The sequence below is a fragment of the Gossypium hirsutum genome, chromosome A05, assembly GCF_007990345.1.
Source record: "Gossypium hirsutum isolate 1008001.06 chromosome A05, Gossypium_hirsutum_v2.1, whole genome shotgun sequence".
Classification (NCBI taxonomy): domain Eukaryota; kingdom Viridiplantae; phylum Streptophyta; class Magnoliopsida; order Malvales; family Malvaceae; genus Gossypium; species Gossypium hirsutum.
This window is the reverse complement of record NC_053428.1, coordinates 43,586,834-43,605,483: the sequence shown is the minus strand read 5'-3', so window position 1 is coordinate 43,605,483 and position 18,650 is coordinate 43,586,834. Positions and strand designations below refer to the sequence as shown.

The 18,650-nt window shown below is 35.1% G+C and overlaps 1 protein-coding gene across 2 annotated transcripts; it reads right to left on the bottom strand.

Annotated features, from left to right (window-relative positions):
* Positions 1–13,200: 13,200 nt before the first annotated feature.
* On the bottom strand, positions 13,201–18,313 carry LOC107960091 (protein SMAX1-LIKE 6). 2 transcript variants are annotated; one of them, XM_016896304.2, is made up of 4 exons: positions 17,181–18,155; positions 16,733–17,105; positions 15,775–16,018; positions 13,201–15,371 (listed from the first exon to the last, which is right to left on the bottom strand). In XM_016896304.2, exons 1-4 carry the CDS (start codon positions 17,983–17,985, stop codon positions 13,503–13,505), a joined length of 3,291 nt encoding a protein of 1,096 aa, XP_016751793.2. In that variant the 5' UTR covers positions 17,986–18,155; the 3' UTR covers positions 13,201–13,502. The 2 variants fall into 2 exon arrangements, with proteins under 2 accessions (XP_016751793.2, XP_016751792.2); XM_016896303.2 differs by having other exon boundaries at positions 16,733–18,313.
* Positions 18,314–18,650: the final 337 nt, after the last annotated feature.

Genomic DNA, 18,650 nt, shown 5'->3' with positions numbered 1-18,650 from the left:
TGTGAAAATTTTTGTGTTTATGAAGCATGTAGCAATCGATCATGAGCTTAATGGGGTATATTTTGTATGTTTGATGATTTTGGGAAGATAATTGATTCTAGTTGAGTATGAACAAACTAAATGTGCTTGATGGCTCAAATGAGCTTGGAAAGTTGGCCAATGTTGTTTAAGTTCATGAATTAGGGCATAATTTCTTTCGGCAAACTAGGATAAATTGTAAAAAAAAATTCTTAGCATTAATAGCATTTGCTTAATTGGTGAATTGAACTTTGAGTGGATAGGGTGAGCCCTTGTGACTATGTTGATTGTGAAAATCGGCAATGTGGGGGCTTATACAAAAATTAATGTGTATTGATAATAGTTGTATGAGAATTATTCAAATTAGCACCTAAGTGATAAATTGATTATGTAATTGGGTTGATTGTTGCATTCGAACATGAATTCAACTTGTCATTTGAATTGGTAGATAAATGCCGCATATTAAGTTGAGTAATTAAATTTAGTTTTAGCTTGATTTTGAATTAATATAAATTGAGATGTTCTTTATGTGTTATTTGAATTAGTTGTTGAATAAGATATTGGGCTACACTTAGTGAAAGTGTTGAATGGATATGATAATGTGAAGTGCAAAAAGGGTATGTGAGAGAGTGAATTATGTATTTGTGCTTTCTTCAAATGAGGGAAAATCTTATATTCATATACATATGTTTCGGCTATAGGTGTGTTTGAAAAGTAGGTTCTTAAGTATTTGAGTTTGATTCCTTTGTAAGTTTTAAGTACTTAAATGGAATGAATATGAATTATGTATATGTATGCCTTATGTATGTACCATGTACACATAAGGACATTTGGCAATATGATTAAATTCTTGTATAAGAAAGAATGATAAATTAAGTGACTCTTTGCTTGTGAATGTGAATTAGATATAGATTAAATAAGCATGAAATCGAGTCATGGCATGTTTTATTAATTAATACATATTGAAAATGATATGTGATTTCCAAATGTGATTGTCAAGTGAATAATATTAGTTAAGTACCTAAGCCAATCTATTGTTTCACTTAAGCTTAAGAGCAAAGAGGATCAAAGTCGGATAAAGGAAAAGAGAAAGTAAACGAATAGCCGTAGATATCTAGTCGTCGACCACTTCCGAGGTAAGTTTTAAGTGATTAAACGTTGAGTAAATTCAATCATAATAGAACATATTGAGTTGATTTAATAAGATATGATGGGCCATGATATGTTCTAAGCTCAAATGGTAAGTTCTTAAGTGTTTGAGCTTGGAAATTTAAGTGTAATTTGAAATAATCTGCTTAGGACAACAGCAGTAACGTGATTTTAGAAAATCACCATAAATTTATGGACTTGAATAGAGGCTGAATAAAACATGAAATTAAAGCTTAATGGGTCTAGTTTCTTATAAAAGAAACCATGTAAGCAAAGGAATTTCCGATAATGAGATATTTAAAGTTGTGTGAGATAGTGCAGAATGACACTGTAATCCTCTGTTCTATTTTTAGAAAATCATTATAAATTTTACAAAAATTTTTAAAAGACAAAATTTATATTCTAGATGCCTTAGTGAGTCTAGTTTCAAATGAAATAAACTAGAACATATTTTTAATTTTTTACAATGAGAAATTTGATTCGTAGTGAAGAGTGATCAGAATAGTCAAACAGTGAAATAGGGGAAACTTTAAGAAAAATCTGGTATTGATTGGCCAAACCAAAAATTCTGAAAATTTGTTGGATAAAATATGTATGAGTCTATTTTCAGGAAAAATTAACGGAACTTCATTTGGAGTTTTGTAGCTCCATTTACGAATAATTTAATGACTCTTGCTCAGGAAAAACAGCTTGTGCTGAATTTGTGATTATGTTGTAAACCTTAATAAAACTATTTGAGTTGCTTATAAGCTATCGATTAAATGTTGGTAATTAATGTACCAAATCCGTATTAGCTATAAGCCATAAATGACTAGTATACATAGTCAATTTTGTTATGATGAAATTGATGTACAAGATATGTATATGTGATAAGGCCGAATGGCCGATGTGATGAATGTGAAATTGTATATATGTGACAAGGCCTAATGGCCGATGTGATGAATGTGAAACTGTATATATGTGATAAGGCCTAATGGCCAATGTGATGAATGTGAAAGTGTATATATGTGATAAGGCCGAATGGCCAATGTGATGAATGTGAAAGTGTATATATGTGACAAGGCCTAATGGCCGATGTGATGAATGTGAAACTGTATATATGTGATAAGGCCGAATGGCCAATGTGATGAATGTGAAAGTGTATATATGAGATAAGACCTAATGGCCGATGTGATGGATGTGAAGGTGTATATATGTGATAAGGCCGAATGGCCAATGTGATGGATGTGAAAGTGTATAAATGTGATAAGTCCCGAAGGGCATTTGTGCCAGTACTATATCCGAGTTAAGATCCCGCAGGCTTTATGCGGGAATATTATTCTGAATTAATGTCCGTATGCTTCGTGCTCGTACTATATCCGGGTTTTGAAGACCCGAAGATTCAAGTAAGACTTTGATATTTAGTATCCGCAGTAAGTTACCATCAAATAAGTATTACGTATTTAAAGATGTTCAGGTACGTATTACTTACTCGTCGGTGGATTGATTTCAAAGTGAATTATTAGTATCAAAAAGGTATGTAAATGTGATCAATATTATAACTTCAAATATGAGAATGATCTAATTGGTAATGGTATGCTTGTATAATGAAGTATGGGATGAAATATTCTTATGTATTAGTGCATATTCTGCCCAAAGGCCTTATGATTTGAGTACGGGTTGGGTTCAGCTAGATGTGCCAGTACAAGGTAAGGATTATATTCTGTAAACTTACGTATATGTAATAAGGAATATGTTTGGTTCTTTAGGTGCCTACAGAAATTTAGTACTTGTCATGTTGAAATACTTGAAAATATGGATGCGATTATGAACAAGTGGAAAGGATTATTGAAAGTTGTAAATTGGTGAAGAATGTGGTTACCATGTGAATCCATCTTCAGTTGATGAAGAATGTGCTTTGGAAATATTCGACCATCTAGATCACTATTGTACGAAAGTATATATATGTGAGAGTTAAGTGATGCGTTTATTGATATTATAGTTCGAGATGAAGCTTTAGATTTACTTCATCGAACAGTTGAAATGAATGACCAAAGATATTGAATGAAAACACTTTGCGACTTAAAGCTCAGGGCTAAAGAAAGGCGAATTAAATTATGTGAAATTTTGGTTAGGTATATTTGGGTCAAATGAGATTTTATCTAGATTAAGTATATGTGAAAAACGTCATTGATTCAACAAAATTATCGTTTTGCTTAAAACTTACTAAGCTTACGAAAGCTTACTCTGTTCGTTCATGTTTTTGGTCTGTAGGTTGTGGATTCTGACTACTAGCTCGGGGATCGTCAGCACTTCATCACACTATCTACCATTACGGTAGCCATGAGATTGGATTATCTTATGGCATGTATAGAATAGACTAGTAGCGAAAGAATAATTTGGTTATTGTATATAAGCCATGCGAAAATGACATCTTTTGAATGTTTACTTATAGAAGTTTACATTTTATCCCTGGCTATGTTTAGTGTTTATCCAAATGAATGATCTTAAAAAAAAAAAGTTTTACCGTTCTGTCATGAGTTACAAGTCCGGTAATGCCCCTTACTTATTCCGGCGATGGTTACGAGATAGGGGTGTTACATTTTATTGGTATCAGAGCTGCGGTTTAGTCGATTCTAGGACTAACGTAGCACATGTGAGTCTAGTTATACATGCCATAGAGTGATAATATGATGGTGTGATGATTTCTAATAGTTAAAGTGTGTTTTTTTTTATTGTAATGAATTCCGATCCCGATCGAGCTGTAGTAGATGGTATTGAGAGGACTGAGACATGTTTATGATGTGTCAATATTGAGAAGGGTATAATATAAGTAAGTTTTGAGTAATTGAATTTGGTATTTAATTTAAAATGCCATGATATATATGTATGATAGATGAATGATGTCCCATTGTCCTTATCATAGTAAGGTTATTGAGAAAGAAACCTTATACATGTTATGTAGCTGAATGGTTATTAGAGAAATGAACAAATAAAGAGATTGGGGATATATGCTTTTGTGTGATTGCTTATTGAGCTGAAAGTTTAGTAAAAGAAGTATACATGTATTAGATTTGAATGATATTTACGACTTAAAGTCAAGAATCATGTTATATGTTTACATGTGAATGAATTGATTAAACTATAAATGTGATTTGTGCTATGTGAAACATGATAACATGTGAATAAATATGTATGAGACTCAATGATGTGAATCCGGGCTTAAAGACCCGATGACTATAAGTAGAGATTGTGTCCGGGTAAAGACCCGATGACTATATGTGGAGATTATGCCCGGGTAAAGATCCGATGGCTATGTGCAGAGATTATGTCCAGGTTAAAATTCGCTGGCTTTGTGTGGAGATTTCATCCGAGCTAAAGGTCTCGACGATGATCCGGGTTAAGTCCCGAAGAGCATTCGTGCTGGTGTTACATCCGGGCTAAGTCCCGAAGAGCATTCGTGCTGGTGTTACATCCGGGCTAAGTCCCGAAGAGCATTCGTGCTGGTGTTACATCCGAGCTAAGTCCTGAAGGGCATTCGTGCCGATGATGTGTAATCAGGCCTTCATGCCTAGCAGGCTTAATGCCGATGATTCGAGCAAAGTTTAAGTGTTCATTACTATATGAATTCAAAATTAAATGAAAGGACACGTTTAAAGTGTACTTATATGATGTTTTATAGACTTGGTTAAGTTATTTCAATGTGTAATAACGAATGAATATAGGCATTATGTGTGCGAATGAATTGAGACACTGTGTGTGCGAATTCTTTAACCGAGCACTATGTGTGCGAGATCGGTCAGTGGACACTATGTGTGCGAATTCTTTAACTGAGCACTATGTGTGCGAGATCGGTCAGTGGGCACTGTGTGTGCGGATTTCGTTTCATGTAAGATCTTGTCTAGGACGACGGCATTGATTTGTGATAGTGTGTAAGACCGTGTTTAGTACACTGGCATCACTTGTGTTAAGCTTTATGCCTATTCGACTGTATACGGGTAACTTTAAATATGAATGGATGTATTGAATGAACTAAATGTTCAGGTACGTGGAAGTTAATCTTCTTTTGGAAATAAGTTAAGTCGAATATTTAGATATGATAATGTTATAAAGGATATTCATTAGGATGTTTAAGAACATGTATACTTTCGGCCATGTTACGGCTTATATATATATATGAATGAAAATGTGGGTTATGAATATCTGAGTTGATGTTATGTATTTGTTTTAAAACAAGAGGACGTTATCCTAACGTAGTCGCTAGTAAGATTTTCAGGGATGAAAATCCTTAAAGAGGGGGAGAGTTGTGACATCCCTAATTTGACCCTAGTCAAAAAGTGGTTTCGAGACCACAAAACCTAGACATAAAAATAATTTAATATTCATTTTGATGCCTATAATATGTGTTAATTCATGTGTGACATTTTTGATGTTTTAACTTAGAGTTATAAATGTGAATTTTACTAAAAAGGGCTTAGTAGTAAACTTTGAAAGTATGATGGGGAAATGTGTGATGACTAGTTGATTCATGCATGCAAAATAGTGGAGTTGCATGTCAAATTTCCCCTTTTAATGTTAGTGGAAGGTAATGATGACTTTGTTTTGGCATTTTGTGCTTTGTATGTTAGTAAATAATGTTAATAATATATTCGTTTATATTAAATAAAATGGTTTCATAAAATAGAAATAATAAAAGTTAATAAAATAAATGAATAAAATATGTTTGAGGTGAAAATAACAAGGCCATTTCTTCTTCTTCTTGCCGTGAGTTGAGAAAGAAAATAGAAACCTTTGAGCTTAGGGCATTCGGCAAAAGAAGGCTTCAAATAAGGTAAGGTTCATGTTATTTTCTTTGAAAATTTGTGAATTTTGGTTGGTTTTGAAGCTTGCAACTAGACCCATGTGAAAATTTTTGTGTTCATGAAGCATGTAGCAATCGGTCATGAGCTTAATGGGGTATATTTTGTATGTTTGATGATTTTGGGAGGATAATTGATTCTAGTTGAGTATGAACAAACTAAATGTGCTTGATGGCTCAAATGAGCTTGGAAAGTTGGCCAATGTTGTTTAAGTTCATGAATTAGGGCATAATTTCTTTCGGCAAACTAGGATAAATTGTAAAAAAAAAAATTCTTAGCATTAATAGCATTTGCTTAATTGGTGAATTGAACTTTGAGTGGATAGGGTGAGCCCTTGTGACTATGTTGATTGTGAAAATCGGCAATGTGGGGGCTTATACAAAAATTAATGTGTATTGATAATAGTTGTATGAGAATTATTCAAATTAGCACCTCAGTGATAAATTGATTATGAATTGGGTTGATTGTTGCATTCGACCATGAATTCAACTTGTTATTTGAATTGGTATATAAATCCCGCATATTAAGTTGAGTAATTAAATTTAGTTTTAGCTTGATTTTGAATGAATATAAATTGAGATGTTCTTTATGTGTTATCCGAATTAGTTGTTGAATAAGATATTGGGCTACACTTAGTGAAAGTGTTGAATGGATATGATAATGTGAAGTGCAAAAAGGGTATGTGAGAGAGTGAATTATGTATTTGTGCTTTCTTCAAATGAGGGAAAATCTTATATTCATATACATATGTTTCGGCTATAGGTGTGTTTGAAAAGTAGGTTCTTAAGTATTTGAGTTTGATTCCTTTGTAAGTTTTAAGTACTTAAATGGAATGAATATGAATTATGTATATGTATGCCTTATGTATGTACCATGTACACATAAGGACATTTGGCAATATGATTAAATTCTTGTATACGAAAGAATGATAAATTAAGTGACTCTTTGCTTGTGAATGTGAATTAGATATAGATTAAATAAGCATGAAATCGAGTCATGGCATGTTTTATTAATTAATACATATTGAAAATGATATGTGATTTCCAAATGTGATTGTCAAGTGAATAATATTAGTTAAGTACCTAAGCCAATCTATTGTTTCACTTAAGCTTAAGAGCAAAGAGGATCAAATTCGGATAAAGGAAAAGAGAAAGTAAACGAATAGCCGTAGATATCTAGTCGTCGACCACTTCCGAGGTAAGTTTTAATTGATTAAACGTTGAGTAAATTCAATCATAATAGAACATATTGAGTTGATTTAATAAGATATGATGGGCCATGATATGTTCTAAGCTCAAATGGTAAGTTCTTAAGTGTTTGAGCTTGGAAATTTAAGTGTAATTTGAAATAATCTGCTTAGGACAGCAGCAGTAACGTGACTTTAGAAAATCACCATAAATTTATGGACTTAAATTATAGGCTGAATAAAACATGAAATTAAAGCTTAATGAGTCTAGTTTCTTATAAAAGAAACCGTTTAAGCAAAGGAATTTCCGATAATGAGATATTTAAAGTTGTGTGAGACAGTGCAGAATGACACTGTAATCCTCTGTTCTGTTTTTAGAAAATCATTATAAATTTTACAAAAATTTTTAAAAGACAAAATTTATATGCTAGATGCCTTAGTGAATCTAGTTTCAAATGAAATAAACTATAACATATTTTGAATTTTGTACAATGAGAAATTTGATTCGTAGTGAAGAGTGGTCAGGATAGTCAAACAGTAAAATAGGGGAAACTTTAAGAAAAATCTGGTATTGATTGGCCAAACCAAAAATTCTGAAAATTTGTTGGATAAAATATGTATGAGTCTATTTTCAGGGAAAATTAACAGCACTTCATTTGGAGTTTCGTAGCTCCATTTACGAATAATTTAATGACTCTTGCTCAGGAAAAACAGCTTGTGCTGAATTTGTAATTATGTTGTAAACCTTAATAAAACTATTTGAGTTGCTTATAAGCTATCGATTAAATATTGGTAATCAAAGTACCAAATCCGTATTAAAGTGAAGCTATAAGCCGTAAATGACTAGTATACCTAGTCAATTTTGTTATGATGAAATTGATGTACAAGATATGTATATGTGATAAGGCCGAATGGCCGATGTAATGAATGTGAAATTGTATATATGTGACAAGGCCTAATGGCCGATGTGATGAATGTGAAACTGTATATATGTGATAAGGCCTAATGGCCGATGTGATGAATGTGAAAGTGTATATATGTGATAAGGCCGAATGGCCAATGTGATGAATGTGAAAGTGTATATATGTGACAAGGCCTAATGGCCGATGTGATGAATGTGAAAGTGTATATATGTGATAAGGCCGAATGGCCAATGTGATGAATGTGAAAGTGTATTATGAGATAAGACCTAATGGCCGATGTGATGGATGTGAAGGTGTATAAATGTGATAAGTCCCGAAGGGCATTTGTGCCAGTACTGTATCCGGGTTAAGATCCCGCAGGCTTTATGCGGGAATATTATTCTGAATTAATGTCCGTATGCTTCGTGCTCGTACTATATCCAGGTTTTGAAGACCCGAAGATTCAAGTAAGACTTTGATATTGAGTATCCGCAGTAAGTTACCATCAAATAAGTATTACGTATTTAAAGATGTTCAGGTACGTATTACTTACTCGTCGGTGGATTGATTTCAAAGTGAATTATTAGTATCAAAAAGGTATGTAAATGTGATCAATATTATAACTTCAAATATGAGAATGATCTAATTGGTAATGGTATGCTTGTATAATGAAGTATGGGATGAAATATTCTTATGTATTAGTGCATATTCTGCCCAAAGGCCTTATGATTTGAGTACGGGTTGGGTTCAGCTAGATGTGCCAGTACAAGGTAAGGATTATATTCTGTAAACTTACGTATATGTAATAAGGAATATGTTTGGTTCTTTAGGTGCCTACAGAAATTTAGTACTTGCCATGTTGAAATACTTGAAAATATGGATGCGATTATGAACAAGTGGAAAGGATTATTGAAAGTTGTAAATTGGTGAAGAATGTGGTTACCATGTGAATCCATCTTCAGTTGATGAAGAATGTGCTTTGGAAATATTCGACCATCTAGATCACTATTGTATGAAAGTATATATATGTGAGAGTTCAGTGATGCGTTTATTGATATTATAGTTCGAGATGAAGCTTTAGATTTACTTCATCGAACAGTTGAAATGAATGACCAAAGATATTGAATGAAAACACTTTGCGACTTAAAGCTCAGGGCTAAAGAAAGGCGAATTAAATTATGTGAAATTTTGGTTAGGTATATTTGGGTCAAATGAGATTTTATCTAGATTAAGTATATGTGAAAAACGTCATTGATTCAACAAAATTATCGTTTTGCTTAAAACTTACTAAGCTTACGAAAGCTTACTCTGTTCGTTCATGTTTTTGGTCTGTAGGTTGTGGATTCTGACTACTAGCTCGGGGATCGTCAGCACTTCATCACACTATCTACCATTACGGTAGCCATGAGATTGGATTATCTTATGGCATGTATAGAATAGACTAGTAGCGAAAGAATAATTTGGTTATTGTATATAAGCCATGCGAAAATGACATCTTTTGAATGTTTACTTATAGAAGTTTACATTTTATCCCTGGCTGTGTTTAGTGTTTATCCAAATGAATGATCTTAAAAAAAAAGTTTTACCGTTCTGTCATGAGTTACAAGTCCGGTAATGCCCCTTACTTATTCCGGCGATGGTTACGGGATAGGGGTGTTACAGTATAAGCCTATTTAACACCATCCAACTCCCAATTGAGTAGATTCATCAACATCACACATAATTTCAATTATAACATAATAGGATTTTATAAGACATATTACATAATTACCAACATTTTCATAAGATTATGAATCATTCCATTTACTTACTTACCATTCCATTTCAAATGTTTAGCTTAAGCCTAAACAATATCATCAACTCACAAGTTAGTACATTTATGCATTATTCAAATGAATTGATCCATAACAAGTAATTTATACTTGCATCCACATCATTTGGATTACATTCCTTTTCATAAGTTCATAATACATTCCATTTGAACACCTACCACTTCATTTCCTTTTCATACCCGTTGAACTATCTAGAATAACATCGGATACTTAGGAAAGCTCACACGAAGTGTGCAATTTACATATAACCGTAACATTTCCTTTACATTAATGCTCACACGAGTTGTGAAATGGGCCTGATTACACGAGCTATGGGTCGAAATGTAAGCTACATGATGCTACTCACACAAGCTATGGAGAATCCGCAACAAATGCAGGACGTCGGCCATTGATAGGACATTCAAGACCAGCACCCAAAACATGAAATCCTTAATGACATGTCATTCGTTTCCTAAGAATTCCTAAGGTTCAATCGGGATTCAATATCTGTCAATTTGTCATAGCGTTGATACATTTATATTTTGGTTCATTTGCATCAAACAACATAATAAAATATCCAATTTAAACAACATTTAAATTATTACAATTCTTACGAATTTACTTGACTAAATTTCTGAAATGTCAAAGTAAAAGGGATATTTGGAAATTTTCTCTCCTTGATTTTCCACTCTTCTTGATCTAAATTAATTATTTCATTCAATTTATTAATTCAGAAATGGGTTGTTACAAACCCAGACTATGTGCACAAGGTCGTGTGACTTCAACAGTGAGTTTTTTGGCTTACTGTCATTCGCTATTTTTACGAGATCGAGTCACACACCTGAACATTTTTGATAAATGACAATCCGAAACACTTCCAAACCTTAAAACCAGTATTTAGAATGGACTAATTAGCAATGATATATGAAACTCAATCACTAATTCGATCGCCAACACAAGCATTCAATCTTAATCATAAAGAACCAGCCCCTACAGGGCATTTGATTACTTACCCAAAGAATAAACAGTCCTTAAATCCTCAATTTGCCAGAGATACACTGTCTCCTAAACCTCGCCTAATCAAAAACAACAGTTTTATGATCAGTACACAATTTATCGCCCATCCCACACATTTATCAACCCCCCTTGAGAAACTAAAATCAAAATGAAAATAATAAAACAATTGTCCCCTGAGAAGAGAAAACATGGCACTTACGAAGTGATGTACCCATGACCCTAAAAACACCCAATTTTCTCTTGGCTAGAACCGGACAAGCAAGAACAACAACACGGGTCCAACGTAGTAACAAAGTAGAAGATAAAAGAAGTAGCAACAGAAGAATCCAAATGGATTAATTCGCAAATCACAAAAATACACGTGACAAAGATGGAAAAGCAAAAGAATTAACAGAAAGAAAAATTCCCAGGAATAAACTAACGTGAAGGAAAAAGTGGAGAAAGTAGGAAAAATGGGGAAAGTGAAAAGAAACGTCAAAAATCTAAGAGAATATTTAGGAGTTGAATTTTAAAATAAAAAAAAATATCCTAACCTATCAAAATTCTAGAATTGACCACATAGCGACACAGACAAAGAATAGCAAAATATTTTCTCTTTATACACACAAGGACTTGAACACATGACCAAAAGGTAAATTAAAGCTTTACCACTAAACCAACAGACTCATTCTGTCATCATTTGAGCGAAAATAATATATAAGCTAGAAGTCCAAGGATAGGGTTAGGACAAAAATAATAAAAATTTAAGGAAAAATATTCAAACCCAGAACCTCACACACACAAGCACAACACATATCCATTGAACCAAATTACCTCACTTGATATGATTTTCACAATCTTAACTAAAAATCAGGATGTGATCACTCTTGGTTTCATTAACCTAATTTCTACTAACCTAATTTTTTTTGGGATGTGACAAATTCAATATGAAAATAAATGTACATATTCATTTCTTTAAATGTATACAATTGAATCAAAATCAAGGTTTTATGTATATATATGAACCACAATTCAAGTTTCATGTGTATAATTGCACTAAATCAATGTTTATGTATCAAATTGCACATTGAAATAAAGTTAATGTATAAAATTGTTATTTATCCCTAAGGAAAAAAAAGAATATTTGAAGTATATAATGAGTCAATAAGATTTATCAGTTTTTGGTTGTAGTTTAAAGAAAGAAAATGGGAGGAACGGGAAAATAGGAAAAATATTAGAATATGAATTATAAATTAGTTCAATATTTTTATAATTTTTATCAAAATATTAATTTAACTTATAATAAAAAAATTATTAATTACTTTTATTATTTATGAGAAAGAAAATAATGAAAGAATAATGAAAAAGGAAAAAAGAAAAAAGATAAGGAAATATGAACAGACAAATGTGGCAGTGAGATTGTGATACATGTCACCAACTGACATTTATCAGAAAAATTGAGTAAATGTTTGATGTAATGACTTGATTGGAACAATGCTAATAATTTGAATAAGACCAATTTAGAATTTGAATTATAATTTGAAGATATTCAATGCAATTAACTCTTTATTCTAAAGCTAATAGTTTTGATTTCATTCATGGGTAGAGATAGAAACCGTGAGATGTTGAATGTGAGTACTTCATTGGATGTGGCAATTACTAGTGAAGATGATAAAGATAAAAGAGGCAATTAATGGAGTTAATGATAGGGAAGACGATGGCGTGTTTGACCCAAAGCATTGTCGGGTTGAGGATCCATATAGAGTGCAGATATTGTTGTTATGTCATTGGACTTAGTGACTTAGCTACATCACCCTGGCCACCATGGAAATTAAGGCATATGAAAAATGTTTCATAGGAAACCCTTTTCTATTAAACTTAACTGTGTATATTAGACAGGAAGGGAGTTAGTTGGGAGGACTAGGAAGGCTTACACCACTTGATGGTGACTAGGGATGGATCAACAACATCCAGCATGACATTGGAACTCATGTTACGCCATTCATCATGTTTTCCCATACTATCACTTGATTGAAGCCGTGAGTCTGTAGATATGTTGCTTTCAGCGTCTGGAACCACTCACCGAGCTTGTGCATGTTGTAGGGTGGAAGATGATCATCAAGCAAAGGTGTAAATATGGAAAGAAAAGCGAATGTTCCATTCACCAGTTTTGTCACTTTCAACTTTCTTTTTACTTGGTTGTTGATGATAATAATAATAATAAAAGATCATGGACAAGAAACCATCCAACTCTTTCAGGGTGGGGTACAAATTCGCAAGTCGAGCCAAATTTGACAAGATATTTGAACATTCACCATACTCCAATTCTTCTGCAAATTAACTTTGGTTATACATAAGCAATCAAACCAAGCAAATACTAAAAGTCTTTTTTTTTTCTTTTGTGGTGAATAATAGACATATCACACTAACACCTCACTACAGATTTGATTATACATGGTAGAATACACGACCTAAGATGGAAGACGAGAAGATGCCCCCAAATTTTATGGGATTATGAAGCTGAACATACTTCACAGGATGCTAAATCCTCATACAACACCTTCCCTAAACTACCAGATTAGGCTTTTGAAAAAGAAAGTTATTAATTGAGAACAACTTTGGGGGGAACACAAACTCCTAGTCCTAGTGTTTGCTCCTCAGAAGTAAGAGCATCGTAGGGAACAAGTTTCACGACGGTGTGAGCATTGAACTTGTACTTTTTCTTAACTTCTGCGAATCCCTTGCTAAGAACTTGTTCCACCCAATCCCTCACCACCCTTTTCTCATCAGATACATATGCAACTGCTACTAGTTGTTCCATAGCTTTCGACTCTATCTCTAGCAAACACCCTGCACCTGTAGACTTGCAGAAACTCTGGTTAATGTCGTCCCATAGTTCTTCTGCAAGTGCATCAAAATCAAATGGCTTGAATACCACATTTTTTACAGATTGACCAAAGAAATCTTGCAACCAATGCATGGGACTCTCATCAACCCAGTCATTGTCAACAGTTGCATCATCAGTGTCCTGCACTTCACTTTCTTCAGCCGGAATGTTCAAATCTAGATTCAAAGATGATGTTCGGTTAGCCCGTTTGGTAATTTCCATCATCTCATGCTGCTCCAGAGTTTCATGGGAGCCAATCAGCTTTCTTTTATTCAAAAAACCCTGCTTAGAGATGCTTTTTCTAGTTGTAACAGGTAACTTCAAGTCTTGGCCAATTATGTTGTCGTCATGCTTGATCACAATCTGCAGTGGCCATCCCTTGGCTCCCAATATTTTATCCTCAGATGTGTGTTGTTTATGACAAACAACTTGAGTTTCCTTAGCTAATGTCGAAGTTGTCACGAATATCGCATTGCTGGTGCTGACTTCTCTTCCATGTGAGTCTGAGAACTTGCCAATTCGGATAGCTTGGCACAAGCAGCTCTGAACCTGAATATCAGCTTTATCCACATTTTCAAGGAAGACAACTGACAAGGGCTTTTTGCTTAACTCCTCAGCAATACAGTCAACCACAGTCTTTCCTCTGAACCTTAAATCATAATTCACTTCCTGGGAATTGAAGAGCAACTGTGTATGCATCAACCCCCCATCTTGGCAACTTAGATCCATGCCAATGAAATTTTCTCTGCTTCCATATACTACGTCTGCAAGTGCAAGAGCAATTTTCCTTTTACCACACCTATCGGGTCCACAGAAATTCAACCATATATCACCTCTTTGACTGGCTCCATGACATTTTTCAGTTCGTGCACGCCCGTTGGCCACTGTTTGGCAAATAACACTTGCAGCTTCATGTTGCCATCCAACTCTTTCGGTGACAGCTGTAAAAAGCTTCTTGAAATCGCTTGGATTAAGCTTTCCACAAAAGTCGGGAGAGAAAGTGGAAGAGGACTGAGAAGGATGGCCAGAGATGTTTCCATTTTTAGCATCAACATTTGCAGGAAGGCAACCTGGGAAGTCCTCCGCAAGCCCTGCATGGTTCTGATTTGAAGGTTTCATCGTGTTGCTTGAAGAAACGGAGCATAAACCCAACCCTAAATCAGTTGTCACAGAAGTCACAGATGTAGGAGAGGCTTGACTAACGTCACCTCCACTTGAATTGGACAAACTGCAAGGAGATATGGGTTCAATCGCTTCAAAAACACCTCCTTTGGAAGGCTTTTCCCATAGCTTGTGCAGGACACTTCCATTTCTAGTCTTGGATACTATAGAGGAAGGATTCTCTGATAGTGATGTAGACATCTTTTCATCGGGCGATGCATTTCTATTGTCATTACTATGACCATGAGCATTTTCTTTCTTGTCTTGCACGAAATGAAAGCCCATAACAGTCGGGAATGAAGGGCTTTCTTCATAAGTTTTTGACTCAGGGCCTGGATGAGTGTGATGAAGGCGCTGGCAAATATTGTCCCACTTCTTTTGCAGTCCTGCTACCATAGTGTTTAAAAACTGCCCATCTTTGGTCTGCACTGAAGAGAGACAAACTTGTTTTCACATAAATTTCATAAATTATCCAAACTAAACCGATTAAGATTTGGAGAAAAGGGGCAGGGGCAGGGGCAGGGACAGGGTTGGGTAGATTTAGTGAATAAAACATGGAAACCCTTGATCAACACAACAGATCTGGTGAACAACAGACATTTTAAAACCGGTATAAGCGTATGCTGTGGGTGTATGCAAATGATGTCCATCTTTTGAGATTGGCGGCAAATGAATCAGGTTAGGAATATACTTGAGTAGTAATAATAGGGATTGAAAGTTGAAACCGATGGTTCTCTTAATACTCCGGGTCCCCACCACAGATATTTGAAACAAAAGAATATGAACATAAAATAAGCACGTGAAGCATAGACGAACGGACACACACCTTCAAATCTAATCCCTTGTTTGCACCAAGCTCTGTCATCTGCAACCAAGAAGGCAAAGTAGATTGGCACTGATCTGCCACGGAAACATTGAAACCTCCCTTTGAAATTTCAATTACTTCCTGTTCGCACTTCTCATTGCATAGATGACAGCGGGGTAAATGTTGATACGAGCTGCTTAAGGACCCCTTTGACTCAGAAGGTGTAGCAAAGAACCCACCAAATGGAACAAATGACTCCATCAACCTGTAGTTACATAAACTATGAGATCAGGTCGAATTAAATACGAAGACAGCCATGGAAATCAAAGGAATCAATAAACGCAAAGGAAAAAAAAAAAGTGATGCTGCATAACAACAAAAAGAATGAAACAGATAAAGTGGATACCAACATTCCACTACTATAGCATTCAGCACCTTAAATAAATTTAAAATTATAAAAGTATCAGTTAGGCTTATGTAAGTGTTTCATCCAATAACCATGCACTAACCAAATAATCAACCTTTATGAAACGCGTCATTACCCACTGCAAACAACTTAATATCTTTAAAATCATTTTAAACTCTTATTATTTTTATTTAAATTCAAAAATGTTAACACAGCAACAACGTAGCAGTGCATTAAGTTGCAAATTCAGCTTAAATCACAAATCACATCCCCTCTAAATCCCAGGTTTCACCATGGTGAATATTGTACGCCAACCAGTGCAACTCTGGAAAAGGTTATGACTTAAAAGTGTTACACAACGAAGCATCAGCTTTAAATCAAGATTACCCAATCCTTAAATCCCTCAAACTCGACCGTAGGACAAATAAAGAGCTCTCTAAACACAAGATAAGTATACTTGACCAAAAAAAAATTAGTTAAAAGCATTCAGAATAACGACCAAAAATATCATGCCAACATAAAAGATAGTATAAAATAAAATCTCCAAGAAAATTGATAATTCAATTTACATACCTGGACTTGGGATAAGACTGAGCCAATGAATTCCTAACCGAAGTTATAGGCAAAATCTGCAAATCCCAGTCTTTTTCAACTGAAGGAAACCTACTTAGAAACCTCAAATATGTCTGGTAACTTGTTGCAGCTCCCAGCAGCCAGAGTTTCCCTCCATAAACTTGTAATAACCTCGTTAACTGTCCAACTACATAACTAACCCCATCTTCATCCACAACCTTGTCGTCGTCGTCGTCGTCGTCATCATCATCATCATCATCTTTTTCACTCTTGTCACTGACAAGATTTTTCAGATCCCCGTAATTCACCACCAACCCGGATCCGGATCCTTCAACTTCCCGACCCATTTCTTCAAATTTTAAATCCATCTCCCCTTTATTAAAGCCTTGATTAGTAGTGCACTTGGAAATATAATTTTGGATGCAAATTATGTTTAACCCCGAAATACCTTTAATCAAGAAGCCATCTTTTTTTTGGTCCAAACAATCAGTGAAATTGGCGAGTGCATCGTTTGCACATACACCAACAAGTAGTCGATTCCTCCTTCGCGCCAAAACCTCTCCTACTCTCTTACAGTTTTCTTCTCCTCCATAAAAAGATGCAAAACCCGGGAACGGGAAACTGAAGCCGCCATGACATGGAAACCTGGTGTTTTCATAACCCGGATCCGAATTTTCTAGATTGCAAAGAAAAACCGGTGGGCCACGTGGTCGAGAGTATCTTAGGAGATTAGGGAGGGGGCGGATGATTGCCAGCTTGACTTCGGAGCTCCGAAATCCCGCCTCGCCGAAGACCCGACTAACAACAGGGTCATCCAGGATGGATAACATCAAGTGTTGGAGCTCCACTTTGACACACGAGATACTGGAAGGATTTTGCTGCGACATATCGCGATAAAGGTGGAAATTTTCGGGCTGCCTTCGCTGGTTCGCCTGAGACCGCTTTATCGCGGCCATGAGCGAGTTGGAGACGGGCGGGTCGTTGCTGAGTTGACTCGAGGGGACTCGGTCCAATGACACGCTAAGGCAAAGCTCCAACGCTTTGAATTGGAGGCGAGGGGAGTAAGCCGCGTTACGAGCACGTGCACAGGCGTCACGTAACGGGGACGAAGGGAGAGAGAGAAGAGCAGAAACGGCATGGAGCGAGGTCGTTTGCGCGTGTCCCCTCCGTCGCGCGACTCTCACCGCCTCGTCTAGCGCGTGAGCTGCCTCTGGCGTTAAGCATTGCCGCGCTACACTTACCGGCGTAGGCATCGCCGGGTATCATAAAAAGCCAAAAACTTTTTTTTTCTTGATTAAAAAAGGAAAAAAAGAAGGTAAACTAAAAATATATATTTGTTTGTTTATCAGAAGTGCAAGGGAGAGATTTTTTTTTTTTTATAAAAGAAAAAGGGACTTTTATGGAGGACAATAGTATAATTAATTATTTATTTATTTTCCCTCTAAAGGGGAACTGTTGGCTGTCTAAGTCGGGGGTTAGTGGGGTCCACTGTGGAGGAGATCATTTGGAACGACAGGTGGTGAATTTAGATTCTCTACTATATACACAAAAGGATTTCCTTTTTCTCTTTTATGCGTATATGCTCCTCTCTACAAATATGATTTCTTTCAATTTTAAACTTGTTAAACAATTGGTTTTTGTTTTTGAAATAATTAACACTTTAATATTTAATATTTTTTATGGCAAAATAACGACTATAGGACTATTTTTTCTAAAAAACTTAAGGTTTTGGGTCGGTTTTTATTTTAATTAGGGATATAGATCGATTTAGTTAGAAAACGCCCTTAATTAGTCGCACTTTGTAAATCCCAACAGTTTTTTTAACTTATCGCCAATGATAAAAAAAATTTAAAACCCTAATAGTAACTTTTTTTACCCTATAAATACCCCTCAATTTTTATTTTTTCATTCACATCCT

Coding starts and splice junctions, on each gene's coding strand:
- LOC107960091 (XM_016896303.2), bottom strand. CDS start 17,985: ATGCCTACGCCGGTAAGTGTAGCGCGGCAATGCTTAACGCCAGAGGCA. Junction 16,019..16,732: donor CAGTCTTATCCCAAGTCCAG/GTATGTAAATTG, acceptor ATGTAACTACAG/GTTGATGGAGTCATTTGTTC. Junction 15,372..15,774: donor ACAAGGGATTAGATTTGAAG/GTGTGTGTCCGT, acceptor TCTTCAGTGCAG/ACCAAAGATGGGCAGTTTTT.